General features: G+C 41.9%; 1 protein-coding gene across 1 annotated transcript in view; it reads right to left on the bottom strand.

Moving 5' to 3' along the window:
- LOC124777052 (thyrotropin receptor-like) overlaps window positions 1–13,857 on the bottom strand; it is a 476,722-nt gene that overhangs the window by 73,057 nt on the left and 389,808 nt on the right. Inside the window, exon 13 of the mRNA XM_047252324.1 lies at window positions 9,946–10,335. Coding sequence (XP_047108280.1) covers window positions 9,946–10,335 — 390 coding nt within the window. The remainder of the gene's footprint in view (window positions 1–9,945; window positions 10,336–13,857) is intronic.

Raw genomic sequence — 13,857 nt, 5'->3', positions numbered from 1 at the left:
ACTGTTACAAGAATTAGAAATTGACACAGACAGTCGCGGGACGCGAAAACAGGAAAACAATCACTACAGGTCACATCCGTCACAATTCCGTGACGACAGAAACAATAACTGGACACGACAAGTCTATTCTTACAACGCAAATCGTGACCAAAACAGACACCACCCATATGACAACCACTGGCAGAGTAATAATAGTTACAGAGAAAGATCGCATTTCCGTAGTAATGACTATCACAGAGACAATCAGAGAAACAGACAATTTGGGAACCAAAATAATTATTATCAAGGGAGACAGAATAACTTTAGACGCAGTGGTCCAGCGTGCAGTTATGATTCAGGGAGAAACTCTCCACCACGTGACCGACAAGAAAGAAACTATGGCATCTACCGACATGACGACAGACGATATGATCGTAACGACATACATGAATTGCATCAGAACTGGCGGGATTCAAACAGAGCAGGGCCCTCTCGAGGAGGTGAATTTGTAGAAGTTAGGTCTCCTAATCCCAATAACGACACGCGCCAACAAAGAGACAGACAATGACTTGCACAGCAGGCAGCCGCGTGCGCCTGCTGGCTCCGAGAAAAATAACATAAGACGTTAGCCTTGAGAAAAATTTCAGCATTCTTTACCGATGTATACAACATGATAATTGCTTTGAAGTTGAAACTCTGCGTACTAGGAAGAGTAAAGGTTTACACCACATTTCACATGTAAAACCATTTATTGAGAGATAATCTGCTTTTTAACTTAGTCTTTGCCATAAAATTTTTCACTTCACATTTCTAGTATGCTTTGTCAGACTTAAGAAACTGTTAACATGCAACAATATTTGAAGTTAAATATCCAGTCTAGAACCTAGGGAACATTTTTAAACAGAAATTACGAATGCATTGTTATAGTGAAAAGACGTCACAGTGTTATTGTGTGTGTACATTCTTGCTTGTTAGTTGTACGATTATGTAACGACTATAAGGCTCACATACTTAGAACATTTACCAGTACTGCTAATGAGATTTTAATGCAACATTTTGGTTTACTTGAAATTTGGTGTATCATGAGGTAAGTACATTGGCTTCTGCAGAACTTAGCTTTCGGAGGACGATAACTACGACACTTCCACAGAGATTATCTTACAGCAAGACGCACATTTAGCGCTACAGGACACATATTTGAGTGATTAATTTCGCACTTAAAACATGTATTTTTTAAGATATTTGAAGTACAATGATAGAAGGGTTTTCCGTGATATATTTCATTCCATTGCTGTAATCTGTAACACCTGAGGGTATAATTACATTAAACCTGAGGGGGTACACTCTTACTTTGTGTACCATGTGTTTGGCAAGCACAAGGAGCCCTAGCTAAGATGGTATTTGCTTATACAACTTTACACATCAGTACCACATTTCTCTAACACATAAATTACACAGCTATCTGACCGTTTAACTGAGAGACAAACATTTTTTTTACTATATCAGTGACCATGTTTACGCAATTACACAGTTGGATAATTTCACACTTATGAAATTGTATTTTGTCTTTACTTTGTGAACTGTTCATATTTTTTTGGAACCATTGTGATACTATGAGAGCTTTGAATGATGTATTTGGTATGGGATCATGATTTTAAAGTACATTTGAGGTAGAGACACTATTGAAATGAGCAGAGAATTTTTTTTTAGGTTTTGAAATTATTGGAGGAAGCTACGACGATTTTGAGAGTTGACTGAGGTGTTATGATGTTATTATTACGATGACTATGTGTATTATGCTGTTGCGGTATGTTTATGATCAATAAGCTGATGCTATATGAGTTATTTGAGTATGCTACGTATCTGTAATGATGAAATATTGAAGAAGTGTCGACGAATAAGGTAAGGAATAACGAGTAGTGGTTAGGGACTCTGGTTTGTGAAAAAGGTTGTTGGAAACCAAGAATCGTACTTTAAGAGTTATGAAATGTGTGTATATGCGTGAATGTATCACAATGCTGACGAAAATTTTTTGGATGCTGTTATATTTATAGGATTTTGTTTCTACAGATTTGTAACCCAAATTCTTGACCTGTGAAATATTTTTATATGAGACTGTCACTGTGGCGGAAACTGCCGTCGTAAATATTTCAGCAAAAAAGGTAAGTGACCTTGGCGTAATGCGTTTTGGGCGCCCAGCTGAGAGGTAGACGTCTGACAAAAGAAAGCCATTAGGTCCAAAAAAAAAAAAAAACGGAGGCCATTATCCTCGCTATTGACATTCCTTTGTAGAAAGCATTGCAAATACGACACGCTCGAACTTGAAAACATATGATTACACTGTGGAGCTCTTAACTTATGATATTTACTAAAATGCCTAATGAAATGATGAGAAACTTTTACATCCATTGTCTTTCTAGTTGAGAGATTGCTCATTTTGTTTAATATCTAGTTTCTAGCGGGTCTGCAGCATTGGTTAAAATAAAATTTTATAGATGTACTAATATAAATATTTTCTGTCTACAGATCGAGTAAATAATAATTTTTTCAAAAAAATGAGGGAGCACAAAAAGACATTTACCTTCACAGGAACTGCATTCATAATTTTCTTTTCAAGTACTTGGTAACTTTTTTGGTAGAATAACTTCTTGTGGTGCACCACTTTAATTACTTAGACATTAAGATGTGATTATACATTTCTCTTATCTGCATTGTTATCTTTAGTGTACTATTTTTTCTGCTTGAGCTATGTCATGTTTAGGTATAAGTTATTTCATTTTCTGCTGCTGTTTGCCAGGCATAGTGCTACTGAATTTTAATTTGTGTTACTCTGCTAAGCCAGATTTATTTTTCTTGTTTGCTGCACATTGCCTTATATTTGTTGTAATATTGCAATTGCTTTGCTAATTTCTATAATGCTGCTTCCTTTACAAATCTGCATTTTTTTCCATTGCTGTTTGTGTTAATTGTTTTGTGCTGCTGCATTGCCTCACCCCTTAGTTTAGCATCTGAGCTAAGTAGATTTAAGTTAGCTTAAGACGGGGTAGACTATATAAGAGAATGAGTTGCGATGAATTGGAAGAAATGCATTGAGAAGTTATACGAAAGAAGTACAGAAAGCAGGTATAGATAGGACCTTTTGGGAATAATGAAGAACGAAGGGAGATCTCCGAGAAGTAAAGAAAGTGTTTGTGGACCCTTGTGTATTTATGTTCTTCCTGTCTTAATATGTTTATCTGATAAGACTCATGTTGTAGAATGTTTCTAATACTCAGCTACATGAACTATGATGAGGAATACTGTTATCCTCAAATATAATTTGCATTAATAATATGTTATTTACTTTGTAGAGATGTTAGACATTATTAATTCTGTTCTGTTTTAATGCTCATGTGTGAAGTCGATGTTTCAATAATTATTCTGATCTTTTATGTATGTACTTATGTCATAATTCCTGTAACACTGATGAATATGTTATTTCGATTCTTTTGTAAAGCCCATATCACTACAAATATTATCTATACTATTATGTTCTTTAATGATGTATTTTGTACCTTTGTAATTGTATTTTCATGTTGTAAATTTATAATTGTATAGACACCAGTTCTTCAAATTAAGTTACATTTCACTGTACACGGTTCTGTTGGTCATAGTATATGGACAATATGTGAGAAGTAGGGACTGATAGTGTTTGCACGTGTGTTAATGATTCAGCAAGGGACTGGATAACAGCATTGCTGGTTCTAAGGACACTTCCAGAAACTTTGTGAGTGCACAAGTGGTGGTTTATGGACTTGCTATATTGTCCACAAGACTCTTCGATGGTGATTGTGCACCTGCACATTTGCAACAGATGGCTGCTGGCCGTCTCTACAAGGACTACAGTGGGTCTGCGTCTTTGCTGACTCACCAGTACCATTATTTCTACAAGGACTGCAGTGGGTCTGCGCCTCTGGTGGCCCACCAATATCGTAATCTCTACCAGGACTACAGTGGGTCTGCTCTGTGATGACCTACCAATACTCTTCAAAACTTCGATTGACTCTGCTGTGGGTTTGCTCTGTTGTGGCCCATTACTTGTCTGCATGTCAAGAGTCAGCACTGTCTTTCCATTGGTAGGACAACACTACTTCTTCAAGACAGCATGGAAATCCACTACTTCTGTGTGCATTTTCTTTTACTGCTCAGACTTTGAGAAAAACACTGCTATTTTACTGTGATGAACGATCAGGACTGTCTTTATGGACTGTGAGAAAATTTTAGCTTTTGACCAACAGTGTATCAATAAGTGTGTGCATTTGATATCTTTGTTATTGTAATTATGAAAAATTTTATCAAATCATTATTGGCCACTGCCCAAAACAATTTGTAAAATTTTTTGTGGGGAGCATGGGGGCTATGTAAGTAGGCTGTTTATGTTTTCTTATTGGCAACGTTACGTAGCGTTCTGTATGAAAATCACTGGCTGTGGTGTGTGCAGTCTGTGGCTAGTTTACATTGTTGTCTGCCATTGTAGTGTTGGGCAGCGGCAGCTGGATGTGAACAGCGCGTAGCGTTGCGCAGTTGGAGGTGAGCCGCCAGCATTGATGGATGTGGGGAGAGAGATGGCGGAGTTTTGAAATTTGGAAGACTGTCATGAACTGCTATATATAATATGACTATTAAGGTAAATACAGTGTTTGTTCTCTATTAAAATCTTTCATTTGCTAACTATGCCTATCAGTAGTTAGTGCCTTCCTTAGTTTGAATCTTTTATTTAGCTGGCAGTAGTGGCGCTCGCTGTATTTCAGTAGTTCGAGTAACGAAGATTTTTGTGAGGTAAGTGATTTGTGAAACGTATAGGTTAATATTAGACAGGGCCATTCTTTTGTAGGGATTATTGAAAGTCAGATTGCGTTGCGCTAAAAAATATTGTGTGTCAGTTAAAGCACAGTCTTGTATAATTCTTCAAAAAGGGGACGTTTCACAGTGTACCCAATAGCATAATTCTGCCCTCACCGGTCTGCATCTGTTGCACGGTGCATGTTTTCTGCACCCATTCGCTTGGATGACGGCGCGTGAGGACCCAGCCATCGACCAGGTGTTACAAGAAATGCAATTAATTGGACAGGCGACACATTTCTAGTGATTGACCGTGAAAACTCAGTGATGCTATGCCCATTGCAATCATAACTGACGATGCGCCTAGTCAACAAAGGAACACGTAGGAGTCGTGTGATGTGGAGCTCTATGTTCAACAAGGGTTTGCTCCGAAGAACTTGTGCCTGCACCAGCATTGTGCTCTGTCGTCAGATCGCTGCCTATCCTGGATTACACAAGACGTGGTCGTCCTGTACCATACTGCCCACTCGTTATTTCACCATCCTTCAACCACTTCCCATAGGTGCTCATGACAGCAGTATGCCAACAGGAGAGCAGCTTCGCCGCTTAAAGTATTCTCGTTTCCAACCAGACCGCCGCAACAATATGTCCCTTGTCAAAACCGCTTATATCAGTGGAGTTCCGCATTTGCAGCCCATATCTTCGCTGTGACTGCTCATTCGTCTCTCTTCCACCTACATTCTTTCCTTACTACGTCACGTGCCCTCAACACCACCCAGAAGGCATTCAACTTTGTGGTGGGTAGTGGTCATAATGTTTTGGCTCATCAATGTATTTATCACATGCATCTATGAAGTTTGAGCATATCCACACGTTTTGTCATCCCAAGCATGATATTGTTTCATGATTTTGTACAGGTCGAAAAAAAAATCTTTTCTTAAAAGTTTTTTATGAAGTTAGTTTTTTCTTGTTTTCGTAACGACTGGCGAGGATTTTCTCTTGGAAAGCCCTCCATCATATCACAGACTAAAATCAGAGGGATGATTTTATTCGGTACCTTTACTTACATTTGAAATTATCGCTAACTGGAAATGCTCTAAGTAGCAGACATGACCAATATTTCGCAAAACGATACCTGCAACCTATTCAGAAAAAAATTACCATTTTTACAGTTTTCCGCCAACAACAATAAACCAGATAATGCCGATCGGCTTTTCAAAGTGCAATTCGTAATTGATTATTTTTCCAAAAAGTATAAAGAAACGTTTAATCTAAGTCGAAACATCTCAACTGATGAAGGAATGATACCGTGGCGTGGACAGTTAAATTTTAATGTTTACACTCTGTCGAAAATTACCAAATATGCCATACTCATTCGGATGCCGTGTCGTTCGAGTACGGGATACATTTCCTCATTCAATATATATTCTGGCGCTGGACAACCTTCAGCAAAAACTATTGACATCTTCTTACGGAATGAGGCATCACCTCTTCATGGATAATTATTATAACAGTGTTGAACTTGCAGAGAAGTTACTTGAAAAGAAAATTAGAGTTTGTGGAAAGATACGGCAAAATAGAGGATTTACGGAAAAATTAAAGCGCGCAAAAGTGTTTGAAGCTTATCATCTACGGAAAGCGACCGGCGACAAGCCAAGTAATCCGAATTAGAGCTGCCGCCGCCAAACGGATGAATTTGTACGAGACGTGCGGACGGCAAAGTGTTAAGAAGAACGGTGTAATGTTCCTTTGTACATGCATGCATGTTCGAAGGAACCAGCTATGCGGTGACTACAGCCGTCTTGAAATAAATGAAATACATTCGTAGTTGTGAATACGAGCAACCATTAGCTGTATAAGGAAATGAAGACAATGAAAATTTGTGCCAGATGGAGAAACGAACCCGGATTTACCACTTTACGTGAGAGGTCGCTTTAACCGCTTTGGCTATCCGTGCAGGACGCACGGCCAGACCCAAACTACCAGGTGTCATCGTTCGTGCGTCACAAGCGGGAAATCCGGGTTCGTGCCCCAGTCCGGCACAAATTTTCACTGTCATTCTTTTATACAACTGGCTGTTCGCATTCGCAACTGCAAATACATTTCATGTAATTTCGTGACGAGTACTATAGTTAAATATCCCGTAGGACAGTACACTACTGGCCGTTAAAATTGCTACACCACGAAGATGACGTACTACACACGCGAAATTTAACCGACAGGAAGAAGATGCTGTGATATGCAAATGATTAGCTTTCCAGAGCATTCACACAAGGTTGGCGCCGGTGGCGACACCTACAACGTGCATACACAAACAGCACTTGACCGGCGTTGCCTGGTGAAACGTTGTTGTGATGCCTCGTGTAAGGAGGAGAAATGCGTACCATCACGTTTCCGACTTTGATAAATGTGGCATTGTAGCCTATCGCGATAGCGGTTTGTCGTATGGCGACATTGCTGCTCAAGTTGGTCGCGATCCAATGACTGTTAGTAGAATATGGAATCGGTGGGTTTAGGAGGGTAATACGGAACGCCGTGCTGGATCCCAACGGCCTCGTATCACTAGCAGTCGAGATGACAGGCATGTAATCCGCATGGCTGCAGCGGATCGTGCAGCCACGTCTCGATCCCTGAGTCAACAGATGGGGCCGTTTGCAAGACAACAACCATCTGCACAAACACTTAGACGTTTGCTGCAGCATGGACTATCAGCTCGGAGACCATGGCTGCGGTTACCCTCGACGCTGCATCACAGACAGGAGCGCCTGCCGTGGTGTACTCAACGACGAACCTGGGTGCACGAATGGCAAAACGTCATTTTATCGGATGAATCCATGTTCTGTTTACAGCATCATGATGGTCGCATCCGTGTTTGGCGACATCGCGATGAACGCACATTGGAAACGTGTATTCGTCATCACCATAATGGCGTATCACCCGGCGTGATGGTATGGGGTTCTATTGGTTACACGTCTCGGTCAGCTCTTGTTCGCGTTGACGGCACTTTGATCAGTGGACGTTACATTTCAGATGTGTTACGACCCGTGGCTCTACCCTTCATTTGGATCCCTGCGAAACCTTACATTTCAGCAGGATAATGCACGACCGGATGTTGCAGGTCCTGTACGGGCCTTTCTGGATACAGAAAATGTTCGACTGCTGCCCTGGCCAGCACATTCTCCAGATCTCTCACTAATTGAAAACGTCTGGTCAATGGTGGCCGAGCAACTGGTTCGTCACAATACGCCGTTCACTACTCTTGATGAACTGTGGTATCATGTTGAAGCTGCATGGGCAGCTGTACGTGTACCCGCCATCCAAGCTCTGTTTGACTCAATGCCCAGGCGTATCAAGGCCGTTATTACGGCCAGAGGTGGTTGTTCTGGGTACTGATTTCTCAGGATCTATGCACCCAAATTGCGTGAAAATGTAATCACATGTCAGTTCTAGTATAATATACAGGGTGTTACAAAAAGGTACGGCCAAACTTTCAGGAAACATTCCTCACACACAAATAAAGGAAAGATGTTATGTGGACATGTGTCCGGAAACGCTTAATTTCCATGTTAGAGCTCATTTTAGTTTCGTCAGTATGTACTGTACTTCCTAGATTCACCGCCAGTCGGCCCGATTGAAGGAAGGTAATGTTGACTTCGGCGCTTGTGTTGACATGCGACTCATTGCTCTACAGTACTAGCATCAAGCACATCAGTACGTAGCATCAACAGGTTAGTGTTCATCACGAACGTGGTTATGCAGTCGGTGCAATGTTTACAAATGCGGAGTTGGCAGATGCCCATTTGATGTATGAATTAGCACGGGGCAATAGCCGTGGCGCGGTGCGTTTGTATCGAGTCAAATTTCCAGAACAAAGGCGTCCCGACAGGAAGACGTTCGAAGGAATTGATCGGCGTCTTAGGGAGCACGGAACATTCCAGCCTATGACTCGCGATTGGGGAAGACCTAGAACGACGAGGACACCTGCAATGGACGAGGCAATTCTTTGTGCAGTTGACGATAACCCTAATGTCAGCGTCAGAGAAGTTGCTGCTGTACAAGGTAACGTTGACCACGTCATTGTATGGAGAGTGCTACGGGAGAACGAGTTGTTTTCGTACCATGTACAGCGTGCGCAGGCACTATCAGCAGCTGATTGGCCTCCACGGGTACACTTCTGCGAATGGTTCATCCAGCAATGTGACAATCCTCATTTCAGTGCAAATGTTCTCTTTACGGATGAGGTTTCATTCCAACGTGATCAAATTGTAAATTTTCAGAATCAACATGTGTGGGCTGACGAGAATTCGCTCGCAATTGTACAATCACGTCATCAACACAGATTTTCTGTGAACGTTTGGGCAGGCATTGTTGGTGATGTCTTGATTGGGCCCCATGTTCTTCCACCTACGCTCAATAAAGCACGTTATCATGATTTCATACGGGATACTCTACCTGTGCTGCTAGAACATGTGCCTTTACAAGTACGACACAACATGTGGTTCATGCACGATGGAGCTCCTGCACATTTCAGTCGAAGTGCTCGTACGCTTCTCAACAACAGATTCGGTGACCGATGGATTGGTAGAGGCGGACAAATTCCATGGCCTCCACGCTCTGCTGACCTCAACCCTCTTGACTTTCATTTATGGGGGCATTTGAAAGCTCTTGTCTACGCAACCCCGTTACCAAATGTAGAGCCTCTTCGTGCTCGTATTGTGGACGGCTGTGATACAATACGCCATTCTCGAGGGCTGCATCAGGGATTCCTTGCGACGGAGGGTGGATGCATGCATCCTCGCTAACGGAGGACATTTTGAACATTTCCTGTAACAAAGTGGTACGTTCTGTTGCTGTGTATTTCCATTCCATGATTATTGTGATTTGAAGAGAAGTAATAAAATGAGCTCTAACATGGAAAGTAAGCGTTTCCGGACACATGTCCACATAACATATATTCTTTCTTTGTGTGTGAGGAATGTTTCCTGAAAGTTTGGCCGTACCTTTTTGTAACAGCCTGTATTTGTGCAATGAATACCCGTTTATCATCTGCATTTCTTCTCGGTGTAGCAGTTTAAATGGTCAGTAGTGTAAAATTAGAGTTCCTGGTGTAATGGATGGTGCACGAACGGAAGCGCAGCCACGTACCTGGCGAGCAGTATGACGAGGTCGCGGCGGTACTGCGCCGTGAGGATGGCGTACAGGTAGGGGTTGGCGCACGAGTTGAGCGGGTAGAAGAAGACGAGCAGGATCTTGGAGCGCGTCACGTCGATGAGCGGGTAGCCGGCGACGGCCGTGAGGCCGAAGAAGGCGATGGGCGCCCAGCAGGCGAAGTCGGTGAAGACGAGCAGCGCCATCTTGTTGGCGACGGTGAGCTCGCCGGAGCGCGGCGCGGCGTGGCGCGTGTCGCGGCCCAGCGAGGCGTAGATCTGCGCGTAGCAGACGGCCACCATCAGGAAGGCCAGCCCGTTGCCCGCCAGCAGCACTACCAGGTACGCCACGTCGCCCGCGCGCCGCGCCTCCATCGGCAGGCAGATGCTGCGGGCACAGGCCGTCAGCGTAATCTGGCGCGTACGCCACAGTCTAATATAACCGTAGAGTATATCTCTGGAGTGAGCATTCGTATGCGCAGAACAGATTTTGTGTTGTCAACATACATTGCCGGCCTGGACACGTGTTCTCGGGACGTCGTGTGTTTGTCCGTAGAGCGCCATGTATATTTCGAATGTCACTACATCCCTAGTACAGACGGATTCTTTTCGTACGTGTCGTGGCTTATTTATATATGTTGCGCAGACATTTTAACAGTATCCATTTGATACAGGGAATAAACCAGCTACGTAACTTTTAAGGGCAAGTGATATTGCATTCTGCTTCTTTGCGATAGGTGTCAGTTCAGATGCACTCGATTTTTGGTAGTTTCCGGTATGATATGGCACTTTATAGTATTACAGAGCCTAACATACATTTTTGCAGTGATAGTCTTGCAAAACGACTTGACAATACGCTAGTACTTTTGCAAGTGTGCGAAAAACACCGAATTTGCCACACTTTAGCGATTATATTCCTGCTAATTCGTCCTTTTTTTCTGCTATTTCTGCGTATCTATTTTCTCGGTTTTGAGACCTAAAGCACAATTTTTCTTACTGGCGACACTCTGAAGTATTTATTTAACGCATTTTACGTACTTACTCCCACTTCATTAAATAAATAGTAGACTGAGTAAGAAGGGGGAAAAAAGGCGATCGGAGAATAAATGTACTGTAAAGCAAATACAGTTGGTCATGTAACAGTCAACCCATATAACACCATTATGGGAAGTGGAAAGTGACACAAATGAAAGAGTTTGGGGACATGTTTACAAATATTTTACGCTTGTTAATCAAATGGTGAAGAAAATAAATTAAAGGCAAAATACACCAAAGAAGATGAATGTGTACTTTGATTAGCTACACTATTGTGTTTTTTATTTGATTTGTGCAGAAAATGTATTTAAGCTGAATGCAGGAATTGGTAGTAGGTGCTGTGGAAAATTAAAAATAGTTGGTATAGCATCTACCTTCAGCCACACACGTCCAAATTTTTCTCTGTCTAAACATTCCTCTTCAAAGTGTTTTGAACATACTTCGGAATATTTTGTGGGGACAAAATTACTCCTCCTTCTTTTCTGGAGCCACATCTTTACTCGTTGTTTATCCTTCGGGAAACTAAAATATAAATCACATATAATCATTCTCCATGTCCTAGACACACTTAACATGGTCTCCTACTGTAACTTTATCATCATCATCATCATCATCATCATCATTTAAGACTGATTATGCCTTTCAGCGTTCAGTCTGGAGCATAGCCCCCCTTATAAAATTCCTCCATGATCCCCTATTCAGTGCTAACATTTGTGCCTCTTCTGATGTTAAACCTATTACTTCAAAATCATTCTTAACCGAATCCAGGTACCTTCTCCTTGGTCTGCCCCGACTCCTCCTACCCTCTACTGCTGAACCCATGAGTCTCTTGGGTAACCTTGCTTCTCCCATGCGTGTAACATGACCCCACCATCTAAGCCTGTTCGCCCTGAGTGCTACATCTATAGAGTTCATTCCCAGTTTTTCTTTGATTTCCTCATTGTGGACACCCTCCTGCCATTGTTCCCATCTACTAGTACCTGCAATCATCCTAGCTACTTTCATATCCGTAACCTCAACCTTATTGATAAGGTAACCTGAATCCACCCAGCTTTCGCTCCCATACAACAAAGTTGGTCGAAAGATTGAACGGGGCACAGATAGCTTAGTCTTGGTACTGACTTCCTTCTTGCAGAAGAGAGTAGATCGTAGCTGAGCGCTCACTGCATTAGCCTTGCTACACCTCGCTTCCAGTTCTTTCACTATGTTGCCATCCTGTGAGAATATGCATCCTAAGTACTTGAAACCGTCCACCTGTTCTAACTTTGTTCCTCCTATTTGGTACTCAATCCGTTTATATTTCTTTCCCACTGACATTACTTTCGTTTTGGAGATGCTAATCTTCATACCATAGTCCTTACATTTCTGATCTAGCTCTGAAATATTACTCTGCAAACTTTCAATCGAATCTGCCATCACAACTAAGTCATCCGCATATGCAAGACTGCTTATTTTGTGTTCACATATCTTAATCTCACCCAGCCAGTCTATTGTTTTCAACATATGATCCATAAATAATATGAACAACAGTGGAGACAGGTTGCAGCCTTGTCTTACCCCTGAAACTACTCTGAACCATGAACTCAGTTTACCGTCAACTCTAACTGCTGCCTGACTATCCATGTAAAGACCTTTAATTGCTTGCAAAAGTTTGCCTCCTATTCCATAATCTCGTAGAACAGACAATAACTTCCTCCTAGGAACCCGGTCATATGCCTTTTCTAGATCTATAAAGCATAGATACAATTCCCTGTTCCACTCATAACACTTCTCCATTATTTGTCGTAAGCTAAAGATCTGGTCCTGACAACCTCTAAGAGGCCTAAACCCACACTGATTTTCATCCAATTGCTCCTCAACTAATACTCGCACTTTCCTTTCAACAATACCTGAGAAGATTTTACCCACAACGCTGATTAAAGAGATACCTCTGTAGTTGTTACAATCTTTTCTGTTTCCATGTTTAAAGATTGGTGTGATTACTGCTTTTGCCCAGTCTGATGGAACCTGTCCCGACTCCCAGGCCATTTCAATTATCCTGTGTAGCCATTTAAGACCTGACATTCCACTGTACTTTATGAGTTCCGACTTAATTTCATCCACCCCAGCTGCTTTATTGCACTGCAATCTATTGACCATTTTCTCCACTTCCTCAAACGTGATCCTATTTCCATCATCATTCCTATCCCATTCTACCTCGAAATCTGAAACATTACTGATCGTATTTTCACCTACATTGAGCAACTCTTCAAAATATTCCCTCCATCTGCCCAAGGCATCCACAGGATTCACCAGCAGTTTTCCTGACCTGTCCAAAATACTTGTCATTTCCTTCTTACCTCCCTTTCGAAGACTGCTAATTACACTCCAGAATGGTTTTCCAGCAGCTTGACCCATAGTCTCCAACCTGTTTCCAAAGTCTTCCCAAGATTTCTTCTTGGATGCTGCAATTATCTGTTTGGCTTTGTTTCTTTCTTGAACATAACTTTCTCTGTCTACCTGGGTTCTAGTATGTAGCCATTTTTTATACGCCTTCTTTTTCCTTTTACAGGCTGCCTTGACTGTGTCATTCCACCAAGCTGTTTGCTTCCTCCTACTTTTACACACTACTGTTCCAAGACATTCTTTAGCCACTTCTAGTACTGTGTCCCTGTACCTTGTCCATTCCTTTTCCAATGACTGTAATTGACTACATTCAACTAACTGGTACCTTTCTGAGATCGCTGTTATGTACTTGTGCCTGATTTCCTTATCCTGAAGTTTCTCCACTCTTATCCTCCTACATATGGACCTGACCTCCTGCACTTTCGGCCTCGCAATCCCAATTTCACTGCAGATTAAATAATGATCAGTGTCATCAAAGAATCCCCTGAAT

The sequence above is a fragment of the Schistocerca piceifrons genome, chromosome 1, assembly GCF_021461385.2.
Source record: "Schistocerca piceifrons isolate TAMUIC-IGC-003096 chromosome 1, iqSchPice1.1, whole genome shotgun sequence".
In the NCBI taxonomy this organism is placed as follows: Eukaryota; Metazoa; Arthropoda; class Insecta; order Orthoptera; family Acrididae; genus Schistocerca; species Schistocerca piceifrons.
This window is presented reverse-complemented; position numbering and strand designations above follow the sequence as displayed.